Source organism: Gobio gobio (assembly GCF_949357685.1).
Source record: "Gobio gobio genome assembly, chromosome: 22".
Lineage (NCBI taxonomy): Eukaryota > Metazoa > Chordata > Actinopteri > Cypriniformes > Gobionidae > Gobio > Gobio gobio.
Genome location: NC_137118.1, coordinates 36,389,091 through 36,407,501, shown reverse-complemented (window position 1 = coordinate 36,407,501; position 18,411 = coordinate 36,389,091). Strand labels below are relative to the sequence as shown.

The window sequence follows — 18,411 nt, the reverse complement described above, 5'->3', positions numbered from 1 at the left end:
TACTTAGCAAAACTAACACCTACAGAGTTATGTGACGTGACAAGTGTGGCGTCTGAAGATGGAGCCAGAGTTATTTCCTCAAGGTAAAGGTTTTTGCTGCTGGTGGATAATTTATAGGTAGAAATGAACCTGCTCAGTCAGGTTCTCTGGAAGAACTAAATGTTCCCTTTCAACACAGAAATCCTGGTTTCCTCCCAGAGAATAGCTGGGACAAAACAGTTAACAGGTGTCTGAGGTAAAAGTGACTTAAAAATGTCTGTTTAGAACAACATACCACACTACTCTTACCATGTCTGCAATATATAGAATGTATATACAGTGCACAGCATGCAAATTTTCCATTTCCAGTAACAGCAAGTCATTTGAATTTTTCACAGCTCATTTTTGACTCATAGTAACATTCTAGTCTGAAAATAAACGTGACATGTAAAAAATACAGTCCATTTAAAGGGATGGTTCACCCAAAAATTGGTGAAAGGCCAAAAAGGTGAATAGGCCACATTTAAAATACTGAATATGCCAATTAGGCATTATATCAAAAACGATATAAATTTCACAGAAAATGTCAGAACTTTTACGGGGATACTACATGATCATTTACTCAACATCATATCATTCCAAACCTGTGATTTTCTTCTGTGGAACTAAACAAGAAATGTCTGTGTTCTTTGTTGTTGTTGTTGATACATACAATGGAAGTAAATGGGCTCCAGTGTAGTTTGGGACCCTACAATATCTTATTTTGCATTCTGCAGAAAAAATTGGAAGAACATGAGGGTGAGTAAATGATTTTAATTTTGGTGTGGAGTTTGTTTGATCTAATGTTGTTTTCTAATTGACAGACCATTTGTCAATACATTATTTAACAAAATATATAATAAAACACAAAATTTGTGTTTAATTAGCCTACAAAGTTTGATTAAATCATCACAATACAATCAACATACTTTATATTTTTATGAGGGAAGAACAAAACACTAAACTTAAAGGGACACTCCACTTTTTTTGAAAATAGGCTCATTTTCCAACTCCCCTAGAGTTAAACAGTTGAGTTTTACCGTTTTTGAATTTCGAGCCGATCTCCAGGTCTTGCGGCAGCACTTTTAGCATAGCTTAGCATAGTTCATTGAATCTGATTAGACCGTTAGCATCTCGCTCAAAAAATTACCAACGATAGTTTCGATATTTTTCCTATTTAAAACTTGACTCTTCTGTAGTTACATCGTGTACTAAGACCGACAGAAAAAGAAAAATTGCGATTTTCTAAGCCGATATGGCTGGGAACTATACTGTATACGCTGCGTAATATCACTGCGCCTGCTGTACCCAAGGTACGGCAGTTCCTTGATTAGAAAACTGCCTAGAAAATTGCAACGTTTCATTTTCCGTCGGTCTTAGTACACGATGTAACTACAGAACTTAACTCTAGGGGAGCTGGAAAATGAGCCTATTTTAAAAAAAATTGTACCTTTAAGGTTAAGGTATTTATCTGACAAAATTATTTAGCATAAAAAGGGGGGTAAACTAAAGGCTACGAGTTTTATTTTACAAGGCAAAAATGCAAGAAACAGCATACATTGCCTCCAACATAATTAGTTAATAATATTTAATTGAATAGTTTTGCATATTCAAAATTTCTTTGCATGACAAAGTATAATTTTTTTTCAATACCAACCAAAATCATCAATTATGCGTTATTACCATTTATGTCTATAGTATCTGCAGCTTTCAATAATCAAGTAACTGTTTGGTCAATTTACAACTTACAAATGTGGCATAAATTAGTTTCAGGTCACTGCTAGTCAGGATGGCCAAAACTTCCTTAATAGACTCTTTTCACATTTCCAGACTTCTCAGAAGTCATCATATGTAAACTTCTATAGTCCACAATGTTAATAATTGTAGAAATGCGTCATCACAGTCTGTGAAAAGGGTCCATCAGCAAGCAGAGCTCAAAGTATGTTCGCCATCTTGTGTTCATTCAGGGGAATTGAATTATATCTAGCATAATCACATTCAACATCAACAAAAACAATCAATAGTCTCTTTTATTGCAGTTACAGATTTTAACAATACTAAACCCTTTCATTACAACATTATTTTTTTAGAATGACAACAGGCAGCGATATATGCAATGAGTGCACAAAATAAATATTACCATTTGATTACCAATTCAGAACTTTGTATTGTATGAGCATTGATATTTTTTTCCCTACTTTATAAAACAAAAACAAAACAAGACTGACCTTTTTCTGTGTGCAGAACAAGAGAGCACACTCAAATTAAGGATGTAGGCATGAAGAATCTGGTCAAAAGTTCAAATCAAACACAATTGTTGTCATGATTTTAAGTGCAATCTCAAGTCCTAATATTTCTGGATCAGAATGGAGGAAGCGGCGCCTCCTCCATTACAGATTCCGGCCAGTCCATACTGTCCCGATTTCAGATTGTGCACCATGTGTCCTACGATTCTCGCCCCTGACATTCTAGAAATCGCAAAACAGGCACATTAATTATCCCGCAAATCTAATTCCAGTATGTCAATGTAGTGAACAGTGATGCATGAGAAGGATGTTGCTTATATTACCCAATTGGATGTCCGAGGGAAACTGCTCCTCCGTTGATATTGACTTTGTTGGGGTCGATGTCTAACATCTTGATGTTGGCCAGCACCACAACACTGAAGGCTTCATTGATCTCCCACATGGCAATGTCTTCTTTCTTCAAACCGGCCGCCTTCAGGATCTGCACAACATAATAGATGTCACTACACTGAACGACTTCAAAAACACTTCTGCTTAGCAACTAAGACAAATATTAGCTCACCTTAGGGATGGCAAAGGCTGGAGCGATAGGGAAGTCGATGGGGGCGACAGCGGCATCGGCAAAAGCTGCAAATTAAAATCAAATGGTGGTCCAGAAGTGTAGAAAAAGCCAGCAAACATGCATTCTCTGACAAAATTGGGCATATGAATAACTATTGGTAGCAATGCAACCAACTCAACTATATTTTTCAGTAGCATGACAGTGTTTTATCACTATTCCTTGCCAATTTTACAAATCATAATTGTACGTTTTAAAAGGAAATATCAAGATGTTGATATACATTTGAATTCTTTAAAGAACACTTAAAGGGGACATTTATGCAAAATTCACTTTTATTAGGTTTTGAAACAGATGTGTGTCCACAGTGTGTATAAACAACAAGCTTATAATGGTAAAAATCCACCCTATACTTTTTAAAATCTAAATCAATCATTAGCAATCTCTCATAACACACTGTTCCAGATTTTATAAAAAAGGGACTGTCCACGTCATTATAAACTAATAAACTAAACTAAACTAAACTAATTTCCCCCTACTCCTACGTAATGGTGCGTTCACACCGGACGCGAATGAATCACGCTATTCGCGCGTAGTTGGACGCTTGAACATTTTGAGTTTACTCGCTTCATTCGCGCCTGACATTCACTTCACAACAGATGCGAATTTGCGTGATGGGAGGGGCTTCTGCCAGCCGGCTCGTCTCGTTGAGAAATGGCTGACATGGGCTGTGTTTACATGTCTTTTTTGTAAAAATACTACTGTTAATGTGTGACAAAACGTTAATTTTAAGACTTTTTCAGGCGATAATGTAGTTGTTTAAAGCTAAAATCGGTGGTTTATTTATAAAAAGAGTGCCGATTTGAACATTTTATCTGGTGTTTTAGGAGTTAACCCCGTGTACTCGTTAACCCCGGCGAGAGTAGCCTTTCCTCTGTCCTTCTGACGTCTGCCGCTGGCTCTGATGTCTCTGTGGTGCCTCGAGCTATAATTCGTCTTGTATGTAACGGGCGATCTTTGGTCTCATGGATCTATTTGTTTCCTGGCAAATCGTTTAGGCTGAGGGCAAAGTGAAGATTCATTACTTTTTTATTTTTAGGCTATTTAACTTTACTTTACCGTTGTAGCCTACTAGCACTGACTTTGAATGTTGGACTGAATTGTTTGCTTTATTTTATGTTTAGCTTCTTATACCTTTTACTTATACTTTTGTATTATTGATCATACATAAACTTGCATTTAACAAAAAGAGACTGGGTTGTGTTTCATGTCATTAAACTGTATTACAGTGATAATCATATGCACACTTGTCTGAACCACATATTAATAATATATGATTAATATAAACCATATGATTTTGTCCTCATTGTTGATACTACTAGAGTAAGCTCCTGATTGGTTAAACGCGGCGCGAATATCCGCCAAAGTTCAGATTTTTCAACTTGCGCAAATCGCTCAATTCGCACGAATCGCGCCGCAGAATGTCTATTTGCGTCTTTGCATTGACGTGCGGTTCTCATTGTGTAACCGTTCCATTGCGCGCCGATCCAGGCCAGCTGGTACGGTTCTGGTTTCATTTTACACTGTGGGGCTGATAACAGCCACTCTTTGGAATGCAATACAAAGGCGTCAGTCGTTTCCTTGGCAACACAACGGTTTACTGATGATATGAGAAGTACATGACTGCATTAGAGGATGATCAGAAATTTATTTTAATTGTATTATTAATTTGTGTTTACATCGCTCAAATAGAGCGCTTAGCCAGCTACAGAGAAACTGGTAGCCAGGCAACAGACAAGTAAGCAATCTTGAATGGCAACGTCACTCCACGGATTCTACCAGAAGTCCGGGCCGAGAACGGTTTGTAATCGTGCCTTGCCGTACCAGGCTCAAGTGGAAAAACAACTGGAACTTTTCCTTACCATTCTAAGAACCGTTCAGCCCGTCGGTGGAAAAGAGGCTAATGTCTGCGCCAAAAACATTACAAATGTTTTGTTGTTGGGTGTACCAAGGAACATACGAGTCTCCATAGACTCCTGGCATCCGAGCAACAAAAAAACAATCCTTCATTTTTGAAGGAAATGTGCAGAAGAATGTTGGTAAAATGTTATACATTTGCGCAAATCATTTTACTCATGACTGCTTCACCAACGACACTGGATTTGCGGAAAAGTTGTTTCTGAAGGATGGGCCAATACCAACACTTTGTGCTATAACTTCATATCCAGAACAAGTAAGGACGGCACTTCATATTTTGCGAATGTTTTCCAATTTCCTTTCTGGGTGCAGGGTTCCTACACAATTTTCATTTCAAAATTCCATACTTTTCCAGACTCGAATTTCCAGACTTCCTACAGATTTTTCCGACCATATTTAACTTGTTCTGATAAAATGTTTTCAAATTCAACTGCTAACAAGTGTTACATTCTAAAGATTTAGTATTGGCGTTTTTGCCTTTTATTAGGATAGGAAAGTAGCTAGGCAGGAAGTAAGGTGGGAGAGAGAGGGGGGCGGGATTGGGAAAAGTCCATGAGGCAGGACTCGAACTCGGGTCTCCCGGAGCACAACAGCACTACATGGCGAACCACTTACCCACAATGCTATCGGCACCGACAAGTATGTTACACTCTGAGTCAAAACCTCTATGTAGGCTATCTAATATTTAGAAATCCTATATTAAAATATTGCCTTTTTTGACCTTAACAATCAAAATGCTAAATCAGTCAATTTTTTTAAAGGGTTATTAATTTACCCAAAAATGTAATTTCTATCATAATTTACTTACCCTCATGTCATTCTAAACTAATAAGACTTTTGTTAATCTTGGACACATGAAGATATTTAAAGGATTAGTTCACCTCAAAATGAAAATGTCCTAATCATTTACTCACCCCAATGCCATCCAAAATGGCACCAACTCAGTTGGTTGCTCAAAAACTTAATTTATCTTTCACTGAAGAAAGTAAGTCATGGATATCTTGGATGGCATTGAGGTGAGTAAATGATTAGGACATTTTCATTTTGTTTAATAAAGGAACTGAAATCTCTCAGATTTAAAATTTTAAAAATGTTAATATAATAAAGTCTTATGGTTTTGAAAGACATGGGGGTGAATAAATTACAAATTTCCATTTTGGGTGTACCATTCCTTTAAGAACTCCACCATCGACTCTGTTTTATCCTCAAACCCAACTTGGTTTCTCAAACTACAAAGTGCTGTGTTAACCACTGTTGAACTGTGAAAAGGAAGGAACACAGGTCTGACCTTTACTGCCATAGCTAGGCTACAAGTTTTTAATTCATTGAAAAAAATATTTATTATATACATTTAGAAATTCTTAATTTTATATTTAGAAAATGAAATAGGCACAATAGTCTGGAAACATAAAAATTTTTCCATACTTTGATTTATTTTTTCCATACTTTTCCAGACCTGGAAATTACTCAAATCAAATTCCATACTTTTCCAAACCCCGTAGGAACCCTGTGGGTGAGATTTCTAGAATGCTGTATGGATAAAATGGCTAAAGTTATCATAGTCTCTGACTGTATTCACAGAGACTAGATCTATGATGTTAGTTTCATCCCGAAAACGCTCATATACGCACAATAATTAATATACGCACTAGGGATGTGACGGTGAGGAAATTTTCCCACCGGTTAATTGATGTGTGACAACACCGGTAATACCGGTATCACCGGCGGAGGCTTTTAAATCACTAATTCTTCTATCTAACCGAAAGTAACATGCACACGACCGCTCTGAACTGAAAACGCGCCAGTGCGCACACACTGTGAATGACAGCTCGTCTGTAAATGCACACTCTGTGAGGCCATGAGTGCGTCTCAATCAGTTCCCTAGTTCAGTAGTCAGGGCACTGATCAAGCATTGATCAGTCTATGATTGAGATGCACGCCATGAATGAATAACAGATCGTCCGTAAAGCCTTGTTTATACTTGACGCACCCGCACGAGCGCGAGGGTGTGCGCAGCAAAAATAAATGCGCGCAGTCAGCGTAGCGTGGAGGCTCGCACTGCGGAGCCAGGCGAAAGTAAACAATGTGCGCTCTGTGCGGCCGTGCACATTTTACTTTCGGTTTTGAATTAGCGCCAATTCGGCTGCGGGTTGCTTGAATTGTGGGTTCATTAGCCTATTATTTTTAATGAAAAACACAACAACAAAACAAATGACAAAATCCCTTAAATAGGCGCTTTTACGTTTCACTTTGAAATCAAACCTTCCGCGATCATCTCAGTCAGCTCCTCACTCTTAAATCTGATGAATGACTCCTGCCGCTGCCGAGACTCACGGTCGGATCCTGCTTTATTAAGCAGATACGTTCAGTTTTTATTTGTTTTGTCTGTTCTCTAACTGAACTAAATTATTTTATTACTATAAAAAAATCAAAATGACGGTGGCCGGTGCCACGGTGGGCAAGTGATGTAACCGGTGTTGAGTCTGGACACCGGTAACACCGGCAACACCGACTATCGTAGCAAGCCTAATACGCACATTTATTCATATACGCTAGGGGTATAATGGTACACGTATTCGTACCGAACCGTTTCGGTACAGGGGTCTCAGTTCGGTGCACGCGTGTTTCTGAGTGCAATCTTTAACAGTTAACAGTAGGCTTGTTTTAAGCGCGGAACACACTTCAATCCGAGTTCCCACATGAACATAAGTATTCAGTCCCTTTTATCACGAAATTCAAACGAAAAATGCCGTTTTGACGCTCTATGTGGCGTGACTGATCTGATCACAGTTCAAGCGGCCGCGCGACGCGCACGCGGGTGAACGGGATCATCTGTGAAGGCAATCGATCATCTCTTACTAAAGAATAAACATGAATCACCATCTGAAGGTATGCTGAGGATACATTACAACTTACTGTCATGTATCATATGTGGTGTAATCGCTAAATCAGTGTAAACTAAACAATGTGATGTAACGTTAGCATCAAATTTACCTCAGGCAGTCATTCAGTGTCCACATAATTTTATTCACTAGAGAAATCAACTCTTTCACTAAATATATGCTCTATATTAGCCTATATATTCATTATATTCTACTTAACCTGTTAGGGATGTCTTGATTATTTCATGCATGTTAAATAAACCTGTCATGAAAATGACAGACACTGAGTATAAATTATTATATTTCAAAAACTATTTTATAATGAGATTTAGAAGTTATTGCAAAAACTGCCTTATGTGAAGTTTACATGTTTGCACACAATGTGTTATTTGAGTGTTGATTATTAAACCTAAAAATTAATAGCAACTGAATTTAGTCTAATAGTTTGGGCTCTGTTGTTAACCTTAATATTAATGTGCAAGTAAGGGCTCCCTATATAATTTACAGAATTATCTTCAATAAACTGTTAGTTATTATTTAATTAATTCAAGGACAGACACTTTTTTTCTTCTTCAGTAAACCATTGTTTAATACATAAATAAAAGGCAATTTTGTAAAACTGCTGTACCGAACTCGTACCGAACCGTGACTTCAAAACCGAGGTACGTACCGAACCTGCAGTTTTGTGTACCGTTACACCCCAAATACACGCACATTTATTATGCATTGTACAGTCAGGTGTCGGACGTGTCACATTCCCACACGAGCACCTATACAACAATTTATAGATTAACATGACGGCACATGCTAGTTGATGAGTTGAATCAACGCAAGTCTACAACAACTAACTTTACATAAATTTATCCATTAACCATTCAGAAACGTCCAGTTGCAGTCGAAAAGTTGCAACCTCTTCTTGACTCTCTTATCAGTGCCCGATTTGCATTTGAAAGGACATGATCTGGGGGTGGGTGTATTTTGAGCCGAAACGTCACAGACACATTATTTATAATACATCTTGTGAAAAGGGGCATAATATGTCCCCTTTAAAATGTAATTGCTTCTATGTTGTAACATTTATAAGATATGCCTTAAATTATTTCAGAATTTCATACACCGTTATTTTAATATCTTAGAATATTCAGGGGGATTTTGTCTTTATGCTTGTAAATTTTGTGTTCTTTCCTGCAAACACTATTATCAGATATATATATGTTAGTTTGACTGTTGACTTCATTAAAATTATTTACATTAAAATATAAAGTGCCTTCAAAATGGTGAAGTTGTTCAAGAAAGAATTCAGGTAGATGTATCAGACATAGAGCATTAGCTATCAGCTAAAGAAAATGTAATAAAAATACAATGGGATTCATTCATGAAACATGAGCAAAATGTGGGTGTAAAAACATTCCTACATAAATTGTTATTCCAACCATCGCAATATTTGTTGAAATTAACAGGATACACCATGAAATGATTTAAACAGGTGTGTATTGCCTCACCAACAATCTTTGCAAGCGGTGTGACGTTGAGCCTCTTTGCCGCATCTGCTGTCATAAGCACGAGAGCAGCCGCTCCATCATTCAGTGTACTAGCATTGGCTGCCGTCACGGTACCTGCAAAAACAAAGGTCTGCTAGTCTTTTTAAATGACAACACTTTTTTATTATCCTCAAAGTATAGAGTACTTATTAAGAACTCCTATACTTCAAACTAATATACTTAAGTGCAAACAGAATGTTAGTTTCTTATAATAAATGTAATTAGGTGAACTAAAGAGTGCTTTTTTGGCCTACTTCTCTATATGTACTTTCATAATTCTATTGTCTTTGAAATATGGCTTAAGTGTACTGACAAGCATTCATGGTTAACTAAAATATATTTGCAACTACACATTTGTAAAGATGAAGTTGCAATTTAGTACATTTTAAATATATTAACTTTAAATCTAATATAAATGAACACACTAAAGTTAAAATTACAATAGGCATGTGCCGGTATAAAATTTTCATGTTGCGATTAATTGCTGAAGCTTTTATGACGGTATACGGTATTATCACAGTATTGAAATAAGTTGCAAAAAAAAGTGCTGTCATACTAGAACAGGTTTAATAACTTTCTTATAACAAAAAGAACCGAACATAAAAAAAAACAACTGTTAGTGTTAGCTCAGGTTCATTAAATAATACAGTTACAACTTTTGATTTTAATGTGTTATTAAATGCTGAAATTTACATTTAACTAAGATTAATAAATGCTTTAGAAGCATTTTTCAAATGTCAACTAATGTTAAATAATGGAGCCTTATTGTAAAGTGTGTGACTGAACAACAAAGAATCAGAACATATTCTAACAATATCTAGGGCATGTCATTTATTTCAGATTAAAATATAAAATGTTCAAGTTTGAAAATTAATAGCCATAAGTCTTTAAGTATTAGGTTATTTGATGAGCACCGTAGCGAATACATAAATCTGAATGGCTGTGTGTTTAGTAGCGCGAGTCTGTTTTGTTTATGAGGATTACCGGGGAAACGGCCGCATTTCTGCTGTTCCGTCAGCGCCCTCTGCTGTCAGAGAGTGAATGTGCATTTCCATTCAGTGAGTCTCCTTCACTCGTTCCGCCATGCGCTGCTCATGCACGTTGGGTTTGTTTACATCAGTGTGCGTTCCTCTTTGATGTGTTGTTCATTTTAAACGGTTGATGGGTAAAGTATTCTTAAAATGCATTCTAAAAATCAGAATAATTTGTAATAAATAATTATGCACGCTATTTTGAAGTGCCCACGATAACAATATCGTGCATGTTCATTATTGTGATATATTGGATTACTGTGTACCGGCACATGTCTAAATTACAATGAAGTAATATGTGCTTTAATAGGTTAGTTAACACATCAAAATAAGTGTACTTTTTTAAAGCATGACAAGATTATGAAGTCAATGATGTACAGCATAACTTTTAATTTGACAATATTACATTGTGCACTTTTAAAAAAAAAAATCTACTTAAGCGTATTAAGAAACAACCAAGAACGTGATAATCTCTTTAAGTACACTTAAGTGGCCTTTAATTTCAGGAATATTTTATTATCTGCAAGCATATGTTTTTTAAAATATACTTTTAGGATTTGAAGAACACTTTTGTGAAGTGCATGTTAGTAGAGTTATGCAGACTTTTTCACAAGGGCTAATTAAGTGATAATCTTGTACCGTTCTCTTTCTGGAACACAGTCTTCAGTTTGGGGACTTTGCTGAAGTCAACCTTTTTAAATTCTTCATCTTCCTTCACAACAATGTCTGGTTTTCCTGAGCAGCGAGAGAGCATATTTTAAATCACAATCAACATTTTATTTATGCAGCACATATACATATACACATACGAACACAATTTTTATGAAAACAATTCAAAGGCATCTGAAAACTATTATAGAACGTTTATTCATACACATTTGAGTGATTCAGAGAAAGTAATTTGATGAAAAAAAAAATCTAATTGGCTTTAAACATTCATGTACAAAATTATTCAACCCCCAAATTTTGTGCAGAATTTTTTTTCGTTATAACCTTCAATAAACACTGCCTGTAAGTAAGTAAGTAAGTAAGTAAGTAAGTAAATATATATATATATATATATATAAAAATAAAAACACACTTTTCACTTGTTAAAATAATTATAAAATAATAATAATCACATTTTAAATCACACTTTTAACCAGAATAATCGCAATTTCTTGCGTATCATGGTTTTATAAAATTTACGGAAAGTTTATACATGAGACCCCAGGCCTTTGGTGGCCTCAGTGGGCATTTGTTATAATAAAGTACATAAATTTTTTGTTGTTTATATTGTGTATATTACATCATATATTTTAACAGTGTTGTTCAATAAAACCATGAACCAATTATTATTGCCTCACTGTTATTGTATATGTATTTTAAGTCATTTTAAAACCTATTGTTCACTTAGGTCTGTTTTTATTACCACAAAAATTAACCGATTACTTGATTAATCATCAAATTAATCGACTGATTACTCAATTACCAAAATAATCATTAGAGACAGCACTAGATTAGTTAAAACATTTCAAAATGCACCTGCAATGTTTTGCATTTTGTAAAATTTTGTTGAATAAAACAATTTTTTCAGTAATATATTTGGTCATTGAAGATTTAAAATGGTGTTAAAATATCGTCAAATTCTCATGAACCCAACATTGTGTATCGTCTCATCTCATGAAATAAGTGTATCGTCACACCCCTACATATTTTAGCTCATATTAGTGAATTATTTTCGAATGATAAGGAATTGAACAGCTAGAGTAGTGAAACCTACCTCTCTGAGGGATGCTCACAGGAACCACTTCCTTGGCCAGGATGCCAGACTCCCACGCTGCTTTGCTGCGGCTGTAGGAGTTGATGGCAAATGCGTCCTGCTCTTCCCTGGAGATGCTGCTGTTCTTGGCTGTGTTTTCAGCACAGTTCCCCTAAAAATGGGGAAATTTGGAGGCGTTTTACACAATCATGTCCTCTCCAGTGTACAATATGTACAGTACATTGGCTGTCCAATGTTTCCACACAACTTTATTCACTCAATACTTATTATCAGGCTAAGCTATTATGCAATCAGTCTTACTGGTTTATAATAAATGTACATGCCATGTGGAATTTGTTGTAGACGTCCGTCAAACCGTCCTTAACAATTAGATCCTCTATCTTCACTCCACCATAAGGGGGCGTTTCTCTGGCCATGACATATGGAACCTGAGACATGCTTTCCATTCCACCAGCAACCATCACATCCTGGGAAACATCATGTAGATTTACTAATTTTGCTTTATTAGCACGCTAAAGGCTCAATATTTCACATACAGCACTTTCTGAATCTTTTGTAACGCGTCTTCCACACTACCTGATGGCCACACATGAGACTCTGAGCGGCCATCATGATGGACTTCATCCCAGAGGCACACACTTTATTGATGGTAGTTGCCTCCGTGGACAGAGGGAGACCTGCATGAGGAAGACAACAAACGTCACACACAATGCTCAGCAAAAACCAACACTAACAGCAAAACTTCTCTTTGAGAAGTTGCATTTTTTAATTCATCCCAGGTAAAGCACAAACATTTAAAAAAGAAAATAAATGACTCACCTGCACCCAGAACAGCTTGTCTGGCTGGTGCTTGTCCTTCTCCTGCTTGCAACACATTGCCCATGTAAACTTCCTTCACCTCCTCCAAAGGAATTCCTGTAGATGACATGCAAACCTCCTAACATGAGGCCTTTTGACAGCTAGAACTAATAAGACTTAAAAATGTAGAATAAATGAAAATAATTTCATTGCATTAAATAACAAAATATCACACTAACACAGGCAATTAACACACCTTTCTGATTTTAAGGTTGTTACTCAGGTTTTTTTAACTATTATATTTTACATGATTACATTGGCATATAATATGCACTACTGTGCGGTCAGTACGATTTTGAAAGAAGTCTCTTATGCTCATCAAGACTGTGTTTATGTGATCAAAAATATAGTAAAACAGTAATATTGTAAAATATTATTATAATTTCAAATAACTGTTTTCTATTTTAGTGTAAAATGGAATTAATTCCTGTGATGCAACTCTGAATTTTGTCATACAGGGAGTGCAGAATTATTAGGCACGTTGATTTTCTGATCATATTTTTTTTCCAGGCACATTTGACCAATTCCAAACCACAGTAATCCTAATAACTACTATTGATTTAGTATTTAATAATGTATAAGTGATATATAATTGTTCATGAAGGCTGGAAATGAAAATCACCTTATATTCAGGTGTGCAGAATTATTAGGCATGTTTTCTTTTACAGATAAATTGAGCCAAAAAAGAGATTTAACTCAGACTGAAAAGTCAAAAAGTATTAAATGCCCATGAGAAGGATGCAATACTAATGCAATACTAGACATTGCAGTTAAGGCATGACCATTGGACAGTGAAATGCTCGTTGGGTCAGCAGGATCTGACAAAAACAGGTGGTGAAGAAAAGACACCTATTAACCACAAAAGAATTAAGAATTAAGGTGAAGAATTAAGGGTGAAACCATCAGGAACCCTTTAGTCTCCAGCGCCACCATTCACCAGAGCTGCAACCTACCTGGAGTCTCCAGAAGTGTAAGGTGTCAGGATCTCAGAGACTTCAGTTAGGTAAAGAATCCTAAAAAATGACCCCCACTAGATAAGAATCATAAGCTGAAGTGTTGTAAAATACATGAAGAAGGTTTTTTTATAGGCTTTATGGACAGATAGGTTGAGAATGACTCTTGAAGGACCAGCACCACATCCTCTAGTACCACTGTTTGAAGAATTCATCTTCCAGAATCTGGCAGTACGTTTTGGGAGTTCATTTTAGTCCATCCTGAAGTCCGTTTTGCAGAGGTGGACTAAAAATGAACTCCCTAAACGTACTGCCAGATTCTGGCAGATGAATTCTTCAAACAGTGGTACTAGAGGATGTGGTGCTGGTCCTTCAAGAGTCATTCAGCTTTGGAAAATGGTGGTGCTGGAGACTAAAGGGTTCCTGATGGTTTCACCCTTAATTCTTCACCTTAATTCTTTTGCGGTTAATAGGTGTCTTTTCTCCGCCACATGTTTTTGTCTGACCCTGCTGACCCAACGAGCATTTCACTGTCCAATGGTCATGCCTTAACTGCAATGTCTAGTATTGCATTAGTATTGCATCCTTCTCATGGGCATTTAATACTTTTTGACTTTTCAGTCTGAGTTAAATCTCTTTTTTGGCTCAATTTATCTGTAAAAGAAAACATGCCTAATAATTCTGCACACCTGAATATAAGGTGTTTTTCATTTCCAGCCTTCATGAACAATTATATATCACTTATACATTATTAAATACTAAATCAATAGTAGTTATTAGGATTACTGTGGTTTGGAATTGGTCAAATGTGCCTGGAAAAAAAATATGATCAGAAAATCAACGTGCCTAATAATTCTGCACTCCCTGTATGATCTTTCAGAGTTATTCAGACATCATTATTTATTATCATTATCAATTTTGAAAACAACTGTGCTGCTTAATATTTTTGTGGAAGCTAATAAATCTTATATAAAGTTTAAAAGAACAACAATTCGAATAGAAATTTTTTATAGCATTCTTCATGTCTTTACAGTCACATTTGATACATTTTATGCATCCTTGCTAAATAAAATAATGTTTCTATTTGCTCTAAACTCAAACTTTAAAACAAAATAATAATAAAATGCAATAATATATAATTTTTTACTAGTGGGTTCAGGACACTATAGTTCATTTATGCAAGTGAGGATAGCAAAATAAAGTAAACTGTGACATATTATACCCAAAAATTTGAGACCAAAATTATTCAGAAACTTTGACACATGGGGTGGGGCATAGCCAGTGGGCAGGCCTGACGGGCACAGGCCCACCCACTATGATAATTAGGCCCCCCAGTTTATAATAATATTTGTTAAATAACAGTTGTTTCCATTATTTTAACGTATTTACAAAATTATTATAACATCTCCGAAGATCGGAAAGGCGTTTATTTTCAATAAAATGAAAAAAATATTCGAAAAGTGGAAATAAAGTGTCCAACGTGCGTTGTAACCACAGCTCATGTTTTGTATGTGGGCAGGTTGTAGCTACAGTTTTGGGTTACGTTGACAGTGACACTGACTGGGCACATTTGTGACTGTTCTACGATTTTTTCTTTTTTTCAATAGGATCAAAGAAAATAAGGTTGAAATGACCTGAATATTTAGTCAGTCCGTTATTTTACCTGAAAGCATAGACGTAATTTGCGGGTGGGACATGCATGCCCCCACCACCTCCAACAAACCCCCCTCACGTGAAAGTGCCCGCTCACTTTTGCCCAGGCCCGACCAAAAATAAAATTCTGCCTGCTTAAAGGTGCACCATGTAACTTTTCCGTCCACTAGAGGTCGCCTGTTCAAAACAAAAGCTTAGTTTGATGATGCAACATTTGAGCGCAGAATCAGGGACATGAGGTCTTCACCTCACAGCCGGTGGAAAAGAATTGGGTTAGGACTCTGGCAGAAATCATGTTCATGGATGCGATTATTAACGTTAATGTAGTATGAAGCAGAGCAGGACCGAGTGTTGTGGGAGCTGAATAAGGCCGCTGGAGCGATTGTTAATAAGATGAACAAAACACATATGGCGAGCAGCGGGACTTTTATTATGACAGAGTCGCCGGCTCCACTTCCGCTTTTCTGTGAGTATGAGGTAACGCATCTCTGTTTATCATATTAGATACATCTGAGTGTGTTGAAAATGAAGTTATGACGTTACTCTGTGCATTCGCTCGGCGGCTGCTATGACACTTGTTGCACACTGCAGTAAGAGTAAAGACTTTCTGCAAAATAAAACCGGAAACCAAGGGGAACGCAGATATGACGCAATCGACAGGCGACTCCCTCACACGTCCCGGTTCCTTAATTAAAATAGAAATTTCTCATTATTTACAAATAGTTGGAAACATTTGGGATATTGTAAGTACTCAACTGAAAAAAATATAAAACACTGGCCTAGTGGTTTTTGGATATTTTACTGAAAAAATGTTACACAGTGCACCTTTCAGTGCTTTTTCTTTGATTGCTAATGCAACCTTTTACACCACAGACTGAACTAAATTAAGCATTGCTTGGACATTTTGGTTGACCTAAATTGGTAATATACCAAATAAAATGTGATAATGTGAGAAAATGTTGAAGGTGTCAGAATACATTTTGGTTTGACTGTATAAATTATTATATTTTATTTGAATACATATAAAACAATAAATCACATAAAATAAAATATGAATTCCTCCTAAGATTATCAGGGCCCAGTTGCTAAGTAAACAGCTAAGTCTTACAAGTTAGTTATACATTTTTTTCCCTTTACATTTGTTATTTAGCTTTTGGTTCAGAAGGGACTGTAAAAGACGACTTCTGTTTGTTTACGGCACCCAGTGACTGTGCCTACAACAGTGCACGGAGGTATGGAAACATATATGTTGACAGGCAGGTAGGACATCGCATAATTGCAGACCGATTTTTTTGTTTCCGAGACTTCCACAGCATATATATGCATGTTTTAATATTTAGACCACTTATATTATTGAATGCTTTCAGGATGTAAAGAGAGTTTCAACCAGTATGACAACAAGTGTTTATAAAACAACCTTTATTTATCTTTAACATAATGGCTATGTTTATGCAACTGGCCCCAGATATCTACCTGCTTTCTCGATGGCTCCTTTAATAGCAATGGAACCGAGTTTGGTGGCAGGTACTGTGGAAAGGCTTCCTTTGAAAGAACCCATTGGGGTCCTGACAGCACTGACGATGACAACTTCCTGTCCAGAGACAAATGCGAAAGGAATATCATATTCACTGAATGCACACCTGACAGAAACAGTTCTGGGTCCATGAAGTGATACAATCGCATAACATTTTACTCACATTTAGAGATGGTCGTGTGCTGTAGGTCCTGCTCAGATATTTATGTGCCTGCTAAGAAAGATTCATAAAATGGGAGTCAGCTGACAAAATATATTGTTATAGCATTTATATCAACAAAGATTAACTACAGTTTATGAAGTGGAGCGCAGCGTTTTAAAAGGTAAATAATGAAACAGGCCTGCAGTCAAACTGCTGCATGTGCCGTGAGTCTCGAGACAAAGTTAGGCTATCAATATCTATTCACTTAGTTCAAACTCACCAAATGTCTGCACAGGTGTGTGCGTGTACTGTAAAGAGCACTGGAAGTCATAATCGCGATGGAAAACTGCATACACAGAAGAGCAAATTTCACCTTCAAACCTCCGAATGAGTGGAGTGAACGTTTACGTTTGCAGTGACCAGCCAATCACAGTAAGAGGTGTGTCTGCGTCATATGGCGACGGCTCGGAGCATTATGGGTAGTGTATTTTTATGTGATAGTTAAAAGGTGAAAGTTACATGGATGAAAGGTTTTAATGGGTGAAAAGTCTTTAAAAATCTCGTTTAAAACACTTGTATAAAGTTCTGAGAAATGTAATAGTTGTCCCCATATTGTTTTAATACATATTTGAAAGACTTTATACCATTTTCGTGGAATATTTTCTTGGATTAATGCTGCCTTCATGTGCTGTCATAGGCTACTTCCCACTTCTGAAGTCGTGATTACGAGCTCGTTACATTAAAAGGGTCATGTCCCATCTTTTAACTAGAAAAATTGTGAAGCATGTGAAGGCAGCATTACTCCATTTGACCTAAAATGTGCCTTTTAATAAATGGTTTAAATATGTGATTTTGACACACTCACACTCTCACTCAGTCCTCTCTAACTTTGATTTGTGTGTTAAGAAATAGCAATAATAAAAGATTAGGCCCATGCCAAAATATGTATGCCACTGAAACTTGTGCCTTTTTTTAAACAAAACAAAAAAATCTTACAGCTGTTACACCATAGACATGTTTGACTTTCCAAAGTGTCTTAAATTCAGAAACTGAAACGTATTCATTATAAAAGAGTATTTTAATGTTTTTAAGGTACATATAGAAAATGCCTTGTTCAGTTTGCAGAAAAAAATGCATCCACTTTTTCTTATTTATTTTTATTTATTAGAATATGAGTTGCACATTTTTGTGAATATTAATTGTCTTTATTTGTAAAATAAAAATATATAATTTCACATTGTAGCTTATAGCTTAA

At 36.3% G+C, this 18,411-nt stretch overlaps 1 protein-coding gene across 2 annotated transcripts; it reads right to left on the bottom strand.

The window, feature by feature from the left end:
* Positions 1-2,030: 2,030 nt before the first annotated feature.
* On the bottom strand, positions 2,031-17,602 carry acat1 (acetyl-CoA acetyltransferase 1). Of its 2 annotated transcripts, none has more exons than XM_079805166.1 (12): positions 17,437-17,602; positions 17,178-17,228; positions 16,954-17,071; positions 12,836-12,931; positions 12,593-12,693; positions 12,340-12,483; positions 12,017-12,167; positions 10,894-10,989; positions 9,185-9,298; positions 2,827-2,891; positions 2,588-2,745; positions 2,031-2,486 (listed from the first exon to the last, which is right to left on the bottom strand). In XM_079805166.1, the coding sequence occupies exons 1-12, from the start codon at positions 17,506-17,508 to the stop codon at positions 2,366-2,368; spliced, it is 1,287 nt and encodes a 428-aa protein (XP_079661292.1). In that variant the 5' UTR covers positions 17,509-17,602; the 3' UTR covers positions 2,031-2,365. The 2 variants fall into 2 exon arrangements, with proteins under 2 accessions (XP_079661292.1, XP_079661291.1); XM_079805165.1 differs by having other exon boundaries at positions 17,178-17,225; positions 17,437-17,571.
* Positions 17,603-18,411: the final 809 nt, after the last annotated feature.

Bases quoted from the DNA above. Each gene is read 5' to 3' on its own strand.
- acat1 (XM_079805166.1), bottom strand. From the start codon at position 17,508: ATGCAGTTTTCCATCGCGATTATGACTTCCAGTGCTCTTTACAGTACA. The intron at 12,932-16,953 runs GTAGATATCTGG...TGTCATCTACAG, and splicing joins AGGAGCCATCGAGAAAGCAG to GAATTCCTTTGGAGGAGGTG. The intron at 12,168-12,339 runs GCATGTACATTT...CCCCATTTTTAG, and splicing joins TCTACAACAAATTCCACATG to GGGAACTGTGCTGAAAACAC.